Source organism: Pelophylax lessonae (genome assembly GCF_965119305.1).
Source record: "Pelophylax lessonae genome assembly, chromosome: 3".
Taxonomy (NCBI): Eukaryota; Metazoa; Chordata; class Amphibia; order Anura; family Ranidae; genus Pelophylax; species Pelophylax lessonae.
The window spans coordinates 612,155,928-612,173,927 of NC_138770.1; the positions used below are offsets into that span (position 1 = coordinate 612,155,928).

Here is an 18,000-nt window from a genome sequence, read left to right on the forward strand (position 1 = left end):
CGCCCCTTTACAGTTATAAGCACGCCCCTAGGGACACACTTACCCCTGGATCTCTAATAAAGTTAACCCCTTCCCTGCCAGTCATTTTTACAGTAACAGTGCATATTTACAGCACTGATAACTGTAGTAATGTCACTGGTACCCCCAAAAGTGTCAAAAATGTCAGTCAAGGCCCTGTCCGCCGCAAAGTCGCAGTCCCTCCAAAAAAAAAAAAAAAAAAAAACGCAGATCGCCGCCATTACTAGGTAAAAAAAAAATGACAAATCTTTCCCGTAGGTAGTAAACGCAATAACTTTTACGCAAACCAATCAAAATCGCTTATTGTGATTTTTTTTTTCACCAAAAATATGTAGCAGAAAACAAATTGGCCTAAAATGTTAAAAAATTTAGATTTTTGAATTTTTTTTTGGGGGGGGGGGGGGGATTTCATATAAAAAATTGTCGCTTTTTTTTGTTTATAGCGCAAAAAGTAAAAATCGCACAGGTGATCAAATACCACCAAAAGAAAGCTCTGTTTGTGGGAAAAAAAGGCCTTAAATTTCATTTGGGTACAGCGTCGCACGACCGCGCAATTGTCCGTTAAAGTCACGCAGTGCCGAATCGCAAAATAGGCCTGGTCTTTAAGCAGCCAAATCCTCCGGTGCTTAAGTGGTTAATCACCACTGGGTTTTATTTTTTGCTAAAAAAAAAAAAAAGACTGAAAAATGTGAAAAAAAAAATTGGTTTTGGTAAAAATAAACCAAATCAGTGTATATTATTAGGCTGTAGGAAAGACAGTCCAAGATATTAAGAGGAATATTGGTTATTTGAAGTTGTCATTTTTGTCATAATTTCTCTTTTTTTTTTTTTTTTTTAAATAAAAAGGTTTACAATATTTATTTTAAATACTGTCACCTGTGATGTGCAGTGTCATCATATAACCGGGGTGGCGGTGATCAGGGACACTGACTCGTGACAGTGCGAAAAAACTAAATTTTCTCTTCATTTTGTTTATTTTTTTTCTTTCTTTATGACCTCATTCAGACAGGGGCGACACGACTTGTTGGGGCGACCTGTGAAGTCGCGGTGCACAGACTTCATATCATTGAAGTCAATGCAAGTCGCCTCCAGGTCACCCCGGGTCGCCCCGAAGTAGTACAGGACCCTTTTTCTAAGTCATTAGAATGGGTCCTGTGCTAATCAATGGCGAGCGGCCCACCGCAACTTGTCAGGCGACCAAGTCGCCTGACAAGTCGCACTAGTGTGAATGGGGGCTATTAAATTTGTTTTCTTTACAGTTTTTTTTTTTTTAAACACACTGTGACCAGAGCAATATAACGTTACCAGAGTAACATAATTCTACTCTAGGGAAGTGATCAGGATTTTTTTTTTTAAACATTAGGTTTGCTGAATGAAACTGAATCATTTAGGGCTCTTTCACACTATGTGTTCGTCGGACGGACTCAGTTTATCTCAGCGGGGGTTCGATCCGCCAATCCCCCGCTGAGCAGGAGGATGACCGCTGTTCTCCGCGCTGTGTGCAAGACACAGCTGTCAGTTCCCTATACATCTCTATGGGGGAATCGGATGGGAATGGACCGTCGGTCCGTTCTCATCCGATCCCATCCGCTGGACGGATGAAAAACAGGGTTTCCATCCAGATTTCCGTCCAGATTTGATGGATCGGATGTCAGAGGACATGTCTCCGCTGAAATCCGATGCCCCATAGAGATGCATGGGGGGACCGTTCAGATCCGAGTCCGACAAAAGAATGGACAGGTGGATCTGAACGGGCCGTCTGTGTGAAAGGGGCCTTAGTCTGTTTTGTTGTGATTAGCTTTAATTAGTCAAAGCTAATCACATGGTGTGGATGGGCTGTGATTGGCCCTGTCTCTACAATGTGATCAAATGGACTAATCACAGCTAGCAACACAAATGTTTATCGTTATCAACGAAAGCAAGAGTGAAAGTAAATCCCACATTTTGGGTTGTCACCAGAACAAGAATAGGGGTGAAATCTTTTAATGGGGACACTAGTTCTGATGAAAACCAGAGATTCCCTCTTTTTGGGGGAATTTTCTTCTTGTCTTGGCTATGGAACCGGAAGTGAGGGGAAATCTTCCCCAATGGGACACAGATGGCAAGAAATAAAACAAAATAAAAAAAACGCGATCAGGGTTCTAAGCCTCCCTTTACTCTATCCAACATGGAAAAAATAATTGCGACACAGCAGAAGGCTACCTTTTATTGCAGTCTGGGTCACTGGAGTAAATTTTCCCTATTTCCTGTCTGGTGATCTTGCCAGCATGAAAAACCCAAGAGAAGAGAAATGTGCAGGCAAGCAGGTGTGTGTGTGTGTGTGTGTGTGTGTGTGTGTGTGTGTGTGTGTGTGTGTGTGTGTGTGTGTGTGTGTGTGTGTGTGTGTGTGTGTGTGTGTGTGTGTGTGTGTGTGTGTGTGTGTGTGTGTGTGTGTGTGTGTGTGTGTGTGTGTGTGTGTGTGTGTGTGTGTGTGTGTGTGTGTGTGTGTGTGTGTGTGTGTGTGTGTGTGTGTGTGTGTGTGTGTGTGTGTGTGTGTGTGTGTGTGTGTGTGTGTGTGTGTGTGTGTGTGTGTAAATCCAGGAAGTGAACAGGCAGCAGCTTCAGCTGCCCACAGTTAAAATGGCTGCAGCCAGGCTTAGTGGATGGAGATTTTTGCAGTATATTTGGAGTACAGAATCCCAGTATATATATAAAATAATATGCAAAGTGGTTGGAGGAAGCTAAGACTGCAGTTCCTCCAAATTATACTTTAAGCATTTTTATTTATGCTGCAGCCAGAACTCCTTTTTAAACTTAATTTCCCAGAGGTGTGCATTTATTTTTATTTTTTTTAAAGCTATAGTTGGGCCTTAAATGTGAAAGAACCACAGCCAAAATAAGGAGAAAAGAAATGAGGAGCCCATTAAAAAGTTGAATAACTTTCAATCAAGAAATTTCCCCTAAAGTACTTTTTTCTGCTGCTGGGTATCCTCAGTCTGGTAGCTAGCATCATTAGGCCACATCCTCTGAGCCCAGTTCTTACTGGACCTGCCCCAGCCTGTGATTGGCCAGTGAAAATAGAAGCAGCACAGTGATAAACACATCTATGTCACTCTGCTTTATACTCTTATCATGCTTCCTGGTTCCTTGTGCTGCTTCTTCCTCTCACACTCCAGCTCTGCTAAACAGGGGATGTAAGAGGCTGATACCAGGCCAGATATTTGCACTGCCTACAGATAAACCCAGAACCCTGCATACACTATATCTGCTCTCCCACAATACACAGAACATGGAAATGCAATTATTTCAGTAAATATATAATCTGCTAAATACCTTTTCTCATCAGCAGTATATAGCAGTCTTATGACTTGTATCAGTTCCTAATAAAGATTGTAGGAGGAGTTTGCATTCTCTGTCTGGACATGTCTGAACAGTGCTGATTAGCCCTGTGCTGATCACATACACTCTCCCATGAGAAAAAAAAAATGCTCTAGCAATTCACACCAAACTGAGCGTGTGCAGGCCGTCCTCTGGCTCTGTAAATATCAGGTTATTTTTTGGAGACAGCGGAAGAAGGATCAGAGAAGACAGGATCAAACAGCCTTTTTACACAATGCAGAGGATTAACCCCTTAGGTTCCAGAATGAGTATAACAAGAATGCTTTACTGCATATCCAGACTGATTTTACTTTTGTGGGTTTAGTAACACTTTAATGATGTGTTAAAGAATATAGAGCTGCATCAATGTGTGTCTTTTATATCTGCCCCAAGTTCAGCTTTAACAAATCTGCATTGGCTTTACTAATCAGGACACTATGATGAATCAGCGGACTCCGGAGGATGAAAGAAAAGGCCGGGGGAGATCAGGAGAATGACACACACATTGCATGAACAATGGAGAGATTCTATTCTCCTTCTAATTTCTAGAAAGTCTCAAGGTGAAAGGCCGCACTTTTATTTTTAAAATTTTATTTGCGGCTCCGCTATGAATCCGCCGACATCCATCCGGCCTTTCTGCTTTAGGAGGAATTCCTGCAGACCAATGCTGAATATCACTTAATGAGAAGAGAGCCAGCAAGCCACAGATTATTCAGCAGCCTCATATTAAACAAGTTCCACAACTGAGTTCTGTTATTGTAGAAAAACACAATTTACTGCAATTATCTTCTCCTGTATCCTGAAGGAACCGACCCATCTACCTTTACATTATCTTCCCTCCCGACCCCACAGAAAGAAAAAAAAAGGGGCACTAGAAGCCATTCTGCATTGCAGAGTGCTAGTTCTATGTTTTCAGGCACTGGGAGCTCCAGGGGGAGGGGTTTATATAGCAGGAAGCAGGACACTCAGCACTATGAGGTTGCTGATTTCACAGTCCAGTGAGCAGCCATGTGACAGAGAAAGCTGCCAAAAAGTAAATAGTGGTATCATGCTGGTGACTATGCAATGATGTGAATCACAAGATAGAATAAAATATAGGTTACCCTAATTTTTTTTTTTCTCTCTGTGTCTTCACATACACTATATTACCAAAAGTATTAGGACACCTGCCTTTACATACACATGAACTTTGATGGCATCCCAGTCTTGGTCCGTAGGGTTCAATATTGAGTTGGCCAACCCTTTGGAGCTATAACAGCTTCAACTCTTCTGCGAAGGCTGCTCACAAGGTTTAGGAGTGTGTCTATGGGGAATGTTTGACTATTCTTCCAGAAGTGCATTTGTGAGGTCAGGCACTGATGTGGACAAGGCCTGGCTCGCAGTTTCCACTATAATTAATCGCAAAGGTGTTCTATCGGGCTGAGGTCAGGACTCTGTGCAGGCCAGTCAAGTTCCTCTACCCCAAACTCGCTCATCCATGTCTTTCTGGACCTTGCTTTGTTCACTGGTCCAAATCATTTGGTGGAGGGGGGGGGGGGGGGGATTATGGTGTGGGGTTGTTTTTCAAGGGTTTGGCTTGGCCCCCTAGTTCCAGTAAAGGGAACTCTTAAGGTGTCAGCATACCAAGACATTTTGGACAAATTCATGCTCCCAACTTTGTGGGAACAGTTTGGGGTTGGCCTTTCCTGTTCCAACATGACTGCGCACCAGTGCACAAAGCAAGGTTCATAAAGACATGGATGAGCGAGTTTGGGGTGGAAGAACTTGACTGGCCTGCACAGAGTCCTGGTCGCAAGCCAATAGAAGACCTTTAGGATGAATTAAGAGCGGAGACTGCAAGCCAGGCCTTCTCATCAAACATCAGTGCCTGAGCTCAAAAACGGGCTTCTGGAAGAATGGTCAAACTCCTAAACCTTGTGAACAGCCTTCCAAGAAGAGTTGAAGCTGTTATAGCTTCAGAAAGTGGGCCAACTCAATATTGAACCCTATAGACTAAGGCTGGGATGCCATTAAAGCTCATGTGCGAGTAAAGGCAGGTGTCCCAATACTTTTGGTAATATAGTGTGTGTGTATTTTGTAAATCACAGTCTTATTTTCATGTACTTCTTCCATCTGAAATACTTGGTTGATCCTGCCAGTCATATTTCTTCCTTGTTTAAAGTGACCACACAAAGTACAGAAGATGATCTGTGTTAGCTAAGTCAGTTTTCATCCTTTGGCTGGCCATTCAGAGGTACAGGACACGGTACAGACAAACAACATGCCTGTCTTTGGGACTTTGTAAAGGCACCATGACCCCCTCCCCAATCACAGATTTCCTCTGGCAGCTTCCCTGACCAATCATAGCCTGCTTGAAATTAGCTGTGCCTTTAGCAGTTTGTCCATATCTGATTCATTAAAGCCTAACTCCACTCTGCGCTCCCCCCTCTACCAGATGTCTTCAGGTTGGTCACATGACACGCAACGTCCCCTTCCTTTTTGCCTTTTCTCCTGCATTGAGCTGCCCTCAATGAACGGTGATACCAACATGTCAATACACTCTGTGGGCATGGTGTTATGGAAATGCCCCCTGGGGTCAGGTTCATGATACCCTGCACTCACAGCATGTCCTCCATCTTCCAGTATGAATGATGCTGGGCGACATTCAACCTTTGAGACCGAGGACATCTAGTGGCAAAAAAAAATTACAGCAAGGTGGAACATTAAACGGGAAATTTAAAATAAAGCTGGAATTTAGCTTTAAATGTATTTCTAAATACTGGTAGAATAATTGCATGAAAATCTCTCTTTAAAGACTTACCATAATCTCCTGTAAAACTCAGATTAAGAGCGGGAATGCCAGCATAGCGAGCCAATCAGACTCAGCACTGTACAACAATATTGGCCAAACTTGTTTAACCCATTGGAGGAAAATGAAAAAAGGAAGGTGTTGCAGTAACCCCAAATAATAGTGAAAACCTGGGGATATTTGACAACAGTGAAATGCCGTCAAACTCAAACTATAAGGATAAAGGAGGGAAAGTGAACAGGAAGCTGCAGGTTCTAAAGAGTGGGATCATCCTCTGGCTATGTAGTGTGGCAGGGGTGGGTGAACTGCAAAAGAAGAACAAGGTCACAGCTGTTTTCTCTTTAACAGCATCCAGATAGATAAAATTAGCAGTATTATTAGACATATCATTGGTCTATTATTGGTGCTAAATAAATACCATGTAGCTACGGGGAGAGCATGCTGAGACTTTTGGTTTTCCAACATCTGTAAGGCAGAAGGTTCTCAGTCTTGGGTTATAAAGTTCAGCATTACTAACTGCTCTGCCAATCCGCTAATCAATACTGCACACGGCTGAATGTTCAATGGGCGGCTCAGAGTTATTTATAGTGAAGAAGAAAATATCATTTCAATCTGATCTGTTTAATGGGCTGATGCATCAAGCAACGAGATGTATTGGACAGCTTGATGAGTCCACTGCCCAACGCACTTCACCCTGAAGAGCCATATCTCAGACATGGAGGACTGACCGGCCATAACACTGTGGCCAGGAGTGCTCTGCGTCTGAGGACCGCAGATCAGTAAAGGATGTGTCATTACACAGCACAGTTTACTGGTAACACAGCGCTCCGAGGACTTCTAGACATAAATATTCATATACAAGTCTATGAAGGTGGGAGAGGACTGGAGAAACAAGACTGCTGGCAAAGCCTCAGTACTGGACAATGAGGCTGTCCAACACAATAAATGGGCCAATAGTGAGGCTATGCAGATAGGAGGGAGGGTGGGGGGTGTCGGGTGCTAGACGCTCAATCCCTCTGACCAAAGGTTCAATAATATAAGAGCATCATGGTGCTTAAAATGTTTGTTGGACTTTGGGCCTCATGTTCAATGGACGTTTTTACAGCTGCTGTTTTTGGCTTCAGGCGTTTTTTTCTGCAGCTAGAAAACTCCCCAGTATGTTATCCTATAGGCTTTTATCAGCATTTTTTTGGCAGGGGCATTTTCTAGCTTGAAATGGAAGCAGACATGGACCATCCACCTGCTCAGCTAGGATCAGCAGAGAGATGTCAAAAGGGGCCTTAACTACAGATTAACCCCTAGGCGCCGACTGCACGCAAATATGCAGCCTCTCAGCGGCCAGGCCTTGGCACTGAGGGGCCACATATTTGCATGCATTAGTGCTGATAAAGCTGTGCAGGGAGTGGGCACCCTGCACCCTCCCAACACAGAGACCAGCTGCTCACGAAAAGCTCCCGATCGCTTCTTAGGATCGTGAGTTTTCAGATCATGTGACCACCATGACAGCCAATCGTGATGGTCACATGGTCAAAAGCCCCTTCCTGGAAATGCCAAACCCCTTAAGGGGCTAGCCGGAGCCAGTGCAAAAGGGGGTAACACCCAAATCCATCAGACATAAAACAAATTAGTAGTTGAGTCACTAATTTTTCAAAGATTTGTGTCTAAATGTAGTTATGACTAAGGCCTCATAGGCTGAAAACGTGTCAACTGATCTGATCAGCAATTGTGTTCTGTGGTTCCTGAATAAAGATAAAGATTTTTTAAGAGCAACTACAGGTTTGTGGATCATCTTTTTACATAAAACAAATTGGCCATGAAAAAAAAAAAAAATTAACTGCGATACACATGTAGATATTTGTTTTAATGATCAGAAACAATCTGAATGATCAACTTGGCAGAGTCAAAATCGATGAAGAGTTAACAAAACCTATAATTGTTTGTTTGCAATTAGCATTTAATGAAATCATTTTAGTAGCATGGATTGAATTAACGGAATGATTGAATTGAAAGCCTATGACTGAACTGCCACTGGTAAACCGCTCCATTGATGAGCAGCGAATGATAAACTGCAACCCACCTTCAAAAGACACCCCACCAACATTTAGTCCATTTTTGAGACCTATAATCTTATTTTTCTGGTTATTTACACATTCACACTGTAAAAAAAAAATAAAAAAAAAATTGCTAAAAGTTCTAAAAGTCTTTGCCAAAAAAAAAAAAAGTTCCCTTGGCTCCTAATTTTTTTTTTCTCTCTCTGTGCCATGCAATGTGCAGGTCCAGCTCATTCCCAGCATCTGTAAAATCCCAATAATAGAGCCAGGTGGCAAGATATTGGTTGCGTGACATTTTGTCACTCGTGCCAATCAAAATGTAGCCTTTCAAAAGCTACTTATAGTGGAATTGTTCTCCTTTTTACTAAAAAATAAAACATCAGCATGCAACTCAGCACGCCAGTATTACATCAGCTCAAATTTATTAAACATTTTTTGCTTTTACTTACAATTAGTCTTTCTACTTCCTGGTTTAGTGAGGCACTGGTGATGTATCCAGGGCCTAAAACAGGGGTCTTCAAACTATGGCCCTCCAGTTGTTCGGGAACTACAATTCCCATCATGCTTAGTAATGTCTGTGAATGTCAGGGTTTTACAATGCCTCATGGGATGTGTAGTTCAACAACAGCTGGAGGGCCGTAGTTTGAGGATCCCTGGCCTAAAAAATGCATCCTGGGAGAACTACATTAACAGTGCCTTCAGATGACGTGCACTATCACATGTTTTGGGAGGAACACCCAGAGTTTCCAGGCAGAGGAAGGAAGTAAAGGGAGATGGATTCATCCGCCCTTAGTGAAAATGGCACTGTGAGAAGGGGGGGATAAAAATAAGGTATGCCAACAATAAAAATCTGTTTGTAGATTACAAGTAATCGCAACACACATTTAAAAGATGTATTCCTATGTAGAAAAGCTCTTCTAGCGCAACACCAGGGTGACATTGAACTCGAAGAAATTGAAGATGTGCCTCCATCTTACCTTTTGTAGACTGGTAGGATTTAATTGCGTCTTGTCAATTATTTTCACTGCTACCTGTTGAGAGAGAAAAAAAAATTAGGTTAACACACACACAATTCCAAAAAAGTTAGGACGCCATGCAAAATCTACATAAAAACAAAATGCAACAATTTGCAAATCTCATTAACCCATATTTTATTCACAATAGAAAATGAAGAACATATTAAAATGTTTAAACTGAGAAAATGCACAATTTTAAGAAAAAAATATTTTGACGTTGATGGCAGCAACAAATCTCAAAAAAGTTGAAACAGGGCAACAAAAAGCTGCCAAAATAATTGGTGCTAACAGGGAAGAGCTGAAAGAACATTTTGCAACAGGTCCGTAACATGATTGGGTATCAAAAGAGTATCTTAGAGAGTCAGAGCGTCTCACAAGATAGGCAGAGGTTCACCAACCTCGAAAAGCTGCATCTAAAAATTGTCGATTTCAGAATAATATTTTCTCAGTAAAAAATTGCAAAGACTTAGTCATCATCTACAGTACATAATATCAAAGGATTCTGAGAATCTGGAGAAATCTCTGTGTGCAAGGGACAAGACCGAAACACAATATTGGATGCCTGTGATCTTTTGCCCCTCAGAAGGCACTGCATTAAAAAACGATCTGATTCTCAGGGCTAAAGCGCATTTAAAATGGTCTGTTGCAAAATGGAAAACTCCTCTGTGGTCAAAGAAACAAAAATTTTACATTCTTGGCAACCATGGGTGCCGCGTCCTCCGGACTAGAGAGGAGACATTCGGTCTTGTTATCAGTGCTCAGTTCCTCATCTCTGATGGTATGGAGATGTATTAAAGGTGTATGGAATGGGCAGATTGCACATCTGGAAAGGCACCATCAATGCTAAAAGCTATATCCAGGTTTTTGAGCAGCCTATGCACAGGCATGAATGGGACAACATTCCTCTCCTAAACCTCCATCAACTGCTCTGCTCTCCTCAGTTTCCAGAAGTTTAGGCCTCAGAAGTTTAGACTGACTGCAAGGTTTCCTAAACAATGTCAGAGTGAGCCTGTCCCTAGAATGTCCTCATTAATATATAAAGCAAGAAGCCCAGCCTCTACGACATCAACCCTTTGTTAGGACAGACCGTGCACAAATCTAGCTACAATTGTTCATGAAGATCTGCCTGCACAGTAGACAGGGTTTATTATGACAAACACTGCGGCCCAGTCCCCTCATAAACAAAGAAGACTACCTAGGATTTTCCCTTACTGAAGGGTCCAGAATACATCTCAAAAAGGTTTTTTTTTTTTTTTTTTTAAAGTTATACTATGTGAAATGTGACAAATACAAAAGTAGATGTTATTACATTTTTTTTGCAAAAGTGTAAATACACCTTAAAGATAAAAAGATATATATACACAGGCAGTCCCCGGGTTACAAACAAGATAGGGTCTGTAGGTTTGTTCTTAAGTCGGAACAGGTACATTTTTTAAGTGTAGCTCCAGCCAAAAGAATTTTTAAGTTTTTTGGATAGCATAGGGAAGGGTTAACACCCCTGTACCATTTGTTTTGCTGTCTGTACCCCTGTTCAGAAGATTTCACCTCACTTTCTGTCCCTATGACAGCTGGATTCAAAAGATAAAGCTTCAGTGGAGACACCTTTTTCTCATGAGAACTCTTACAGGAGTGAATTTCCCTTCCTAGGGGGAGATTTCTACTCACTTCCTGTTGTCTCCCTCAGTTTGTAAGTAGGATGTTTGTAACCAGGGGACTGCGTGTGTGTGTGTGTGTGTGTGTGTGTGTGTGTGTGTGTGTGTGTGTGTGTGTGTGTGTGTGTGTGTGTGTATATATATATATATATATATATAGATACATACATACATACACACACACACACACACACTGTATATACATATACATACACATATATATATATATATATATATATATATACACATATATATATATATATATATATATATATATATATATATATATATATATATATATATATATATACACACACACCCACACATATATATATATATATATATACATATATACATACACACACACACGGATATGTATGTGTATGTATTGCATATTGTGTATGTGTATGTATTTGCATATTGCATATTTATCTGCCATCATGTCAGAAGCCTGGGTACACTCAGCCTTATACAGTGTCCTATGAACATTGCAGAGGAGCCCATAAATTGAAAGCAGCCCAGAGTCCAATGTACAATAAATTCACTACTGCATACGGCCAAATCAAACTAAACTGAAGTCCATTTGTGAACAGCTGTTTAGTCCATTAGCATCATCTGAGCTCCCTTTGCTATGTACTGGGAAATTGTTAAAAGGCTGTAATTCAAACACAGAATGAGACGATACAGTGCAATCGCCCTCCTTAATATACAGTATAACCCAGACAACAATTGCCCGGGAATAGGACGCTGGCTTTGTGCCCTGTCCTGACTCAAAGCCATGTCCTATCTCATTCACAGACTGCAAACCTCCCCAGAATTTAATCTTAAAAGGCCCTGTTACCAAATGAATAGGGTAGAAGCACAGAAAAAATCAGGTATTTAAATGCTTACTTGCAGTGGTTTTGCTTTCCATAAATTATATTTTATAACTTTGCAATGTGCCTTTGAACTTGCTAGAAAATTAGATTACTCCAGGAGAGTCCGTAACCTAGGACAGCCCTCTCCCGCCTTGCATATCAAAGCCCTTTGTTGCCTCCAACCACTCTCTGTGCTGGCCCAGCTCATCTGCCTCCTCACCTACCTACATAACCTACTACATATCTGCCAGTAGAAGAGTCATGGGGAATACTATAGGGTCACTTGAGTGACCGCTCTGAGTCTTAGAGGGTTGCTGACAACATATCAAAAATGGCGGCACAAAGCAGCAGTCTCAGAGATTTTGGATGTCTACACTGGGGAAGCATTTACAGGTAAATAACATGCATAAAATACATCAAATTCACATAAAATGTTATAGGAAGATTGTTGGATTTTTTTGATGACAGAATCTCTTTTTTTTTTTTTTTTTTTGTTCGGGCAAAAAAAAAAAATGTATGCAGTACATCTATGCAATACACGCACATTCCCCCATGTCATGCATCTTTAACTGCTTCCCGCCCACTGTATAGGAAATGACGGATGGGCGGGAGCACTCTCGTTCTGGGAGGACGTCATATGAGGGCCAGCGATTGGTGGCATTTAATGTCCCTCAGACACAGCACACCACCGATCACGGTAAAGAGCCTACGACCTAGGCTCTTTACCATGTGATCAGATGTGTCCAATCACAGCTGATCACAGAGTAAACAGGAAATGCTGGTTATCAGCATTTCTCACCTCATGCTGACAGCATGTGAGGAGAGGAGAGCTGGTAAGCGGCATTTCTCAGCGGGGACATCTGCACTGACAATCAGTGCCACCCTTCAGTGCTGCCTGTCAGTGCCACCCTGTACGTACTCCAATCCCAGTTGACGCCTGTAGAAGGAGAAACGTGTCTAACGGAGTCAGCCGTGTTGTCACTGTGCATGGTCTGCACTGCAGCCCGCTGTGCGCTCAGGAGTTTGATGCTTAGATTGAACATATGGTTGCAAGTGCAATTTTTTCTAATAAATATTTGTGTGGAAGATAAATGCACTATTAGTCCTCCTTTTCTCCCTATCCACAAGCTGAGAGCTATCCATCGATTGAGCTTACTTTAATGAAGAATAGCCATATGTGGTTGGATTGCTGGTATGTGCGGGGAGTTGCCCGTGGATTGATGTTGACTCAGCGGAGCATTTCTACATGTTGTTAGACCACTGGCGTCTGGTAAGCAGCCATTACTTACTAATAAGCACGGAGGTGGTTCACTGAGCACTTCGAGGATTCTTTGAACACCACAATTTGCAGTTCTTTACATGTTTGGGACTAATTATTTCTTTAACATTTCACACATGGGACTTTTCTCCAAGGATTTTATTATGGTTATATGAAATTGTTTCACGATTTTGCTTATTATATGGTCATACATTATCACTTTGTGTTATTGTTTATAAAGCAGTGGCAAATGCAAAAGTTTTCTTCACAAGGAAGATACACATATTGCAGATTTTTATCTGATAATTTTAAGATAGCGCACTAGTATTTTCTCAAGGCAAAAAAAAACACATTATTAACACATTCAAAACAGCCAAACTTGGTGTTTTGAATGCTTTTAAGTGCAGAGGAGGGATCTGGGGTCTTATAGACCCCAGATCCCTCCATAAAGAGTACCTGTCACTGTCTATTACTGTCAAAAGGAATGTTTACATTCCTTGTGACAGCAATAAAAGTGATCACAAATTTTTTTTTTAGAAGGACAGTGTAAAAATAAAAAAAACTTTAAAATGTGCAGAATATCGGAACCTAATATCAGCTGAAGTGTGGCCGGAAAAAAACATATCGGTTAATCCCTAATCAGTACCGCCTCATCCATACTCATCACTGCAGCCTCATCAGTGCCAATCAGTGCAGCTTCATCAGTGCAGCTTCATCAGTAAAGAAGAAAAATTAATTTTTTAGAACATTTTATAACCGAAACTAAGAAAAACATTTTTTACTCAAAATATTCGGTCTCTTTTAGTTTGCGGTGATTAAATACGACCAAAAGAAAGCTCTGTCTAGAAAAAAAGATACAAATTTTGTTTGGGTACAGTGTTGCATGACTGCGCAATTGTCATTCAAAGTGCGACAGGGATTTCAAACTTTGCTTTCTACTGTACATCACAATCCAAGTAAATAAAAGTTCTGGCTATAGATACTTTAAAGTGCACCTTCAATGGAAAACAAAGTCAGCTTCCCTATCAATGCTCTGCCACCCAAACAAAATTAGCAGTTAAAAAAAAAAAAAAAAGAAGGTTTATGGGATGCACAGTATTTAGCTCCCAATGGGATAAAGTACATGTAGTATTTTGCCCCATCTTCCTAGGTGACCTGTAACGTTAGGTGCAGTGTAAGCAGCAAACAACCCCCCCCCCCCCCCCACACACACACACACCCCAACCTCCCTGGTGCACAGCCGCCCAATATAACACATGAACACCAGTCTTCAGCTCCCAGTACTTGCCAGATGCCAAGCACTGAATGCAGTGGGAGGTGATGCTTGTCAGTCATCGGTGTGCCCCCTCGGCAGCCATGAAATATTGGGGGGGGGGGATCAACATCACAGCTAGTATAAAAGGGCATCTAGGAAGATGTGATGAAGTATTTTGTCTCTTCAAGAACTGTTACTGTTACAGAAAATCGATAAGAGAAGTTTAATTTATTTTTTTTACAGTTCCAGAGTTCCAAGCTCTTTGTCCTCACCTCTCTCCCCGTGAGAACGTGTCTGGCCAATTTCACCTTGGCAAAATTGCCTTTGCCGATGGTTTTCAGCAGGCGGTAGTTTCCGATGTGCGGTTGCTCGTCAGTGGTGGAGGCGATGGAGTTACGGCATCGTGGGAGGCTTTGTCTGCTGCTCGACTTTGTTGGAGGAACGAGGGGCTCCGGGTACCCATCCAGGGACGTGTGCTGCAAGGCAAGGACAAACAGTTTAGTATAATAAACATCAAACTCTAAAATGAAACCAATGCAATCACAATCAGTATTACTGCTGTTTCTTGTGTACAACTATGAAACCTACTTTAGTGCACTCGTAAAACCAGTATAATTACATTGGATCCACAACCTCAGGAAACGTTACAATCAGAAACTTCAGGAATGATGAAATGGAGAAAAAAAAAAAAAAAAGTGAAATACCAAACTTAGTCCAGTGGTTCCAATGATGAACAACTTCATCATACACAGTTACATGAGCAATGCCCGGGCACAGGTCATGTGATCTCTGCTAAAGGCAGGCTAACATCTGAGCACAGGCATGCAAGTAAAAGCTCTGCCAAGACTTATTTTGGGTTATCTTTGTACAGTTCACCATATAGAATGTTCTTATAGGACTTTCACATTTACATTCTCTTTAACTCCTTTCCACCAGCCCCCACATCCCTAAACAATTCTGAATGCTCAGGAGCGAGAATGATCGGCAACCATCTGACCACTATCACAGTGATCACATGATCAGAAGCCAGGTCCACCAGCTACTGATCTTTAGCCTAGACCAAAAACTGCCTTTGACGGCTCAGTCTCTGTGCTGGGGATGCGCAGTTAGAGCGCACTTAATAAAGTGGAGTTCCACCCTATTTTTATACTTACCTCCATCTTCTCGCTCCGGGTCACCTGAAAAAGAAATGGATAATCGCATATTTTTTTTTTTTTTTACTTACCTCGTAGCGAAGAAAATATACTTACCTTACTTCCTTCTTCCTCCTTCCTCGGCCGCGGCCCGTCGTCACTTCCTGGCTCTGCAATGATTCCTGGGAGCTGGACGTCATAGCTCCCAGGAATCATTGCGCCTGCACCGGCCCCGACGTCAGTTCCGGGTCGCGCGCGTCATCCCCTTCTAAACAGCTTCTGGGCATGCCCAGAAGCTGTGGAGGGATGACGCGCGCGACCCGGAAGTGACGCCGGGGCCGGCGCAGAGCATCGTGGGACCAAAGAAGGCGGAAGAAGACGCCGAAGAGGACGCGCTGGCTTCAAGCTGCCCACATCTGAGATGGCAGCGCTGGACAAGACGTTTGCAAGGTAAGTATTTGTCCTAACAGGTAAGTGCAACCCGGGACAGATCAGAGGCTAGCCATTGTGGAATGCACTAGCCCTGACTGTCCCGGGGGTATTAAAAAAAAAAAAAAAAAATCCAGGGTGGAACTCCGCTTTAACACAAATATTGACCGACCTGTGATGCATATGTGCAGTGTCTGGGTGTTAAAGCCCACCCGTTTGCCGCCGCACCTGTGTTGGGTGGGCACAAAAGGGTTTACATATTTGTTACTTTATTAATTGCAAAGATTTGTGGTCACTAGAGGCAGGGAAGATTAGAAACTGCAGTCATTATTTATCCCTGCTTAAAGGGTTTGTACCCTAAATAATGGTTTTATGCCAACCCCCTCTCTTTTAGGCTCCCACCCTGTAAGTGTTTTTATAGAAACAAAGGCTCGAAATACCTTTTTGTGCTGTAGCTTCAGGGCGGTCACGTGACTCCCGGCTGCTCTTCTAGTACGATCCAAGGCTACAGCAGGAGGAGCCGAGCTCTCCCTCTAACCTCAGCCGGGAGTCACGTGACCGCCGAGCTAGCCGCTCACAAAATCCCACTCCCCAACAAATATGCACGTTCAAACATAAATGCATGCGTTGTGGCGCCTACGCATTAAAACATTGATTGCGATACACATCACATATCGCTGCATACGTACACAAACTGGCTCCTAGATTTAAAGCAATTTTGTCAAGCCCTGGACTAGATTATTTTATAGCTACAAACTTTAATGCAAAGCTAGGCAACGTTTAATCCATTTTCTAATAGTTAATGGGCTGAAATTTCAGTTTATTTTTGACTACAGTGACCAGAAAGATTGCAGAAGTAGGTTGGAAATTTTTCATAAATGAACAAATTACTAACAGTGAATGTGATTTTCATTTGGGAAAACCCATTTGTTCCAAAATTGAATGCTAAAAGCACGTTAAATTTTAGAACAATATCTGTCATGTCATGGAATGTAATAAGAATTTTCGTTTGAATTATTGTCAATCAGAAATCGAATAGTATAAGTACAGATTGTGTTTAACCCCTTGGCACCGGCTGCATACAAATATGCAGCCTCTTGGCGCCGACAGGCAGCATATTTGCATGACTTGCAATCAATAGCGCTGTGGCATGGCTTAAGATCACATGATCTTAAGCCACGCCCCCACCCTGCCTCCTGGCATCTTAAACCTCTTGAAGAGCTGGGAGGCACTGCTCGAGAGGGGAGGAGCCAGGAGCGCCGGCGGGGGCCCCAAAGAGGATTGGAGCTGCTCTGTGCAAAACCACTGCAAAAAGCAGCTAAATATGTTGGTTTTAAAAAAAATAAATCTTTAAAGCCACTTTGACTTTATTCATCTTTATTTTGATTGCCAATCGATAGGAACACTCTGATTTAAAATTGGTACTCGTGCAAACCTTTTTATTCTTTTTTTTTACTTTTAGTGCCGGTTCACATTTGTGCGATGACAGACATCGCATGTGATTCGGAGCGCACTGCTCCTAAAATTACATGCGATGTCTGTGCGGTCCAAATTCAGCCATACAGTTTGTATGGCTGAATTTGCACTGCAATCGCACTGAAACTCGCACAGGACCCTTTTTTTGGTCCGCACCAGAATGAGGCTCGGTTCACATTTATGCGATGCGGGAAGGCTGCGAATTCGCAGCCTGTTCCCGCATCGCACACGCACCCCCGGCAGTTCACACTGCCATATGCGATACGCTGGGGGTGTCAATGTAATCTTAACGACACCCCCAGTTTGATCGCATATCGCAGTGCGATCTGACAGTTCGCACAGGAGCGGATCGCACAAGTGTGAACCGCTGTGCGATCCGATCCTGATGCGGCTGCAAAAATGCCTCCTGTGCGTGTTTGCTCCGGGTGCGATGCGAATTTAGCCATACAAACTGTATGGCTAAACTCGCACCGCACAGCTGATCGCATGTAATGTTGGAGCAGTGCGCTCCGATATTACATGCGAACCCGGCACTCGCACAAATGTGAACCGGGGCTCAGTGGTGATATGTGATCTGATCTGGGGGTGTCGTTAACTTTGAATTGACACCCCCAGCGTATCGCATACGGCAGTGTGAACTGTCTGTTGTGTGGATGCGATGCAGGATAACGCTGTATATTCGCGGTGTTCCCGCATCGCATAAATGTTAA

General features: G+C 42.5%; 1 protein-coding gene across 1 annotated transcript in view; it reads right to left on the bottom strand.

Annotated features, from left to right (window-relative positions):
• MARK1 (microtubule affinity regulating kinase 1) overlaps nucleotides 1-18,000 on the bottom strand; it is a 245,556-nt gene that overhangs the window by 117,823 nt on the left and 109,733 nt on the right. The window contains exons 2-3 of the mRNA XM_082249458.1: nucleotides 14,525-14,728; nucleotides 9,192-9,245 (exon numbers count right to left, since the gene is read on the bottom strand). Of these exons, the coding sequence (XP_082105584.1) occupies nucleotides 9,192-9,245; nucleotides 14,525-14,728 (258 nt within the window). The remainder of the gene's footprint in view (nucleotides 1-9,191; nucleotides 9,246-14,524; nucleotides 14,729-18,000) is intronic.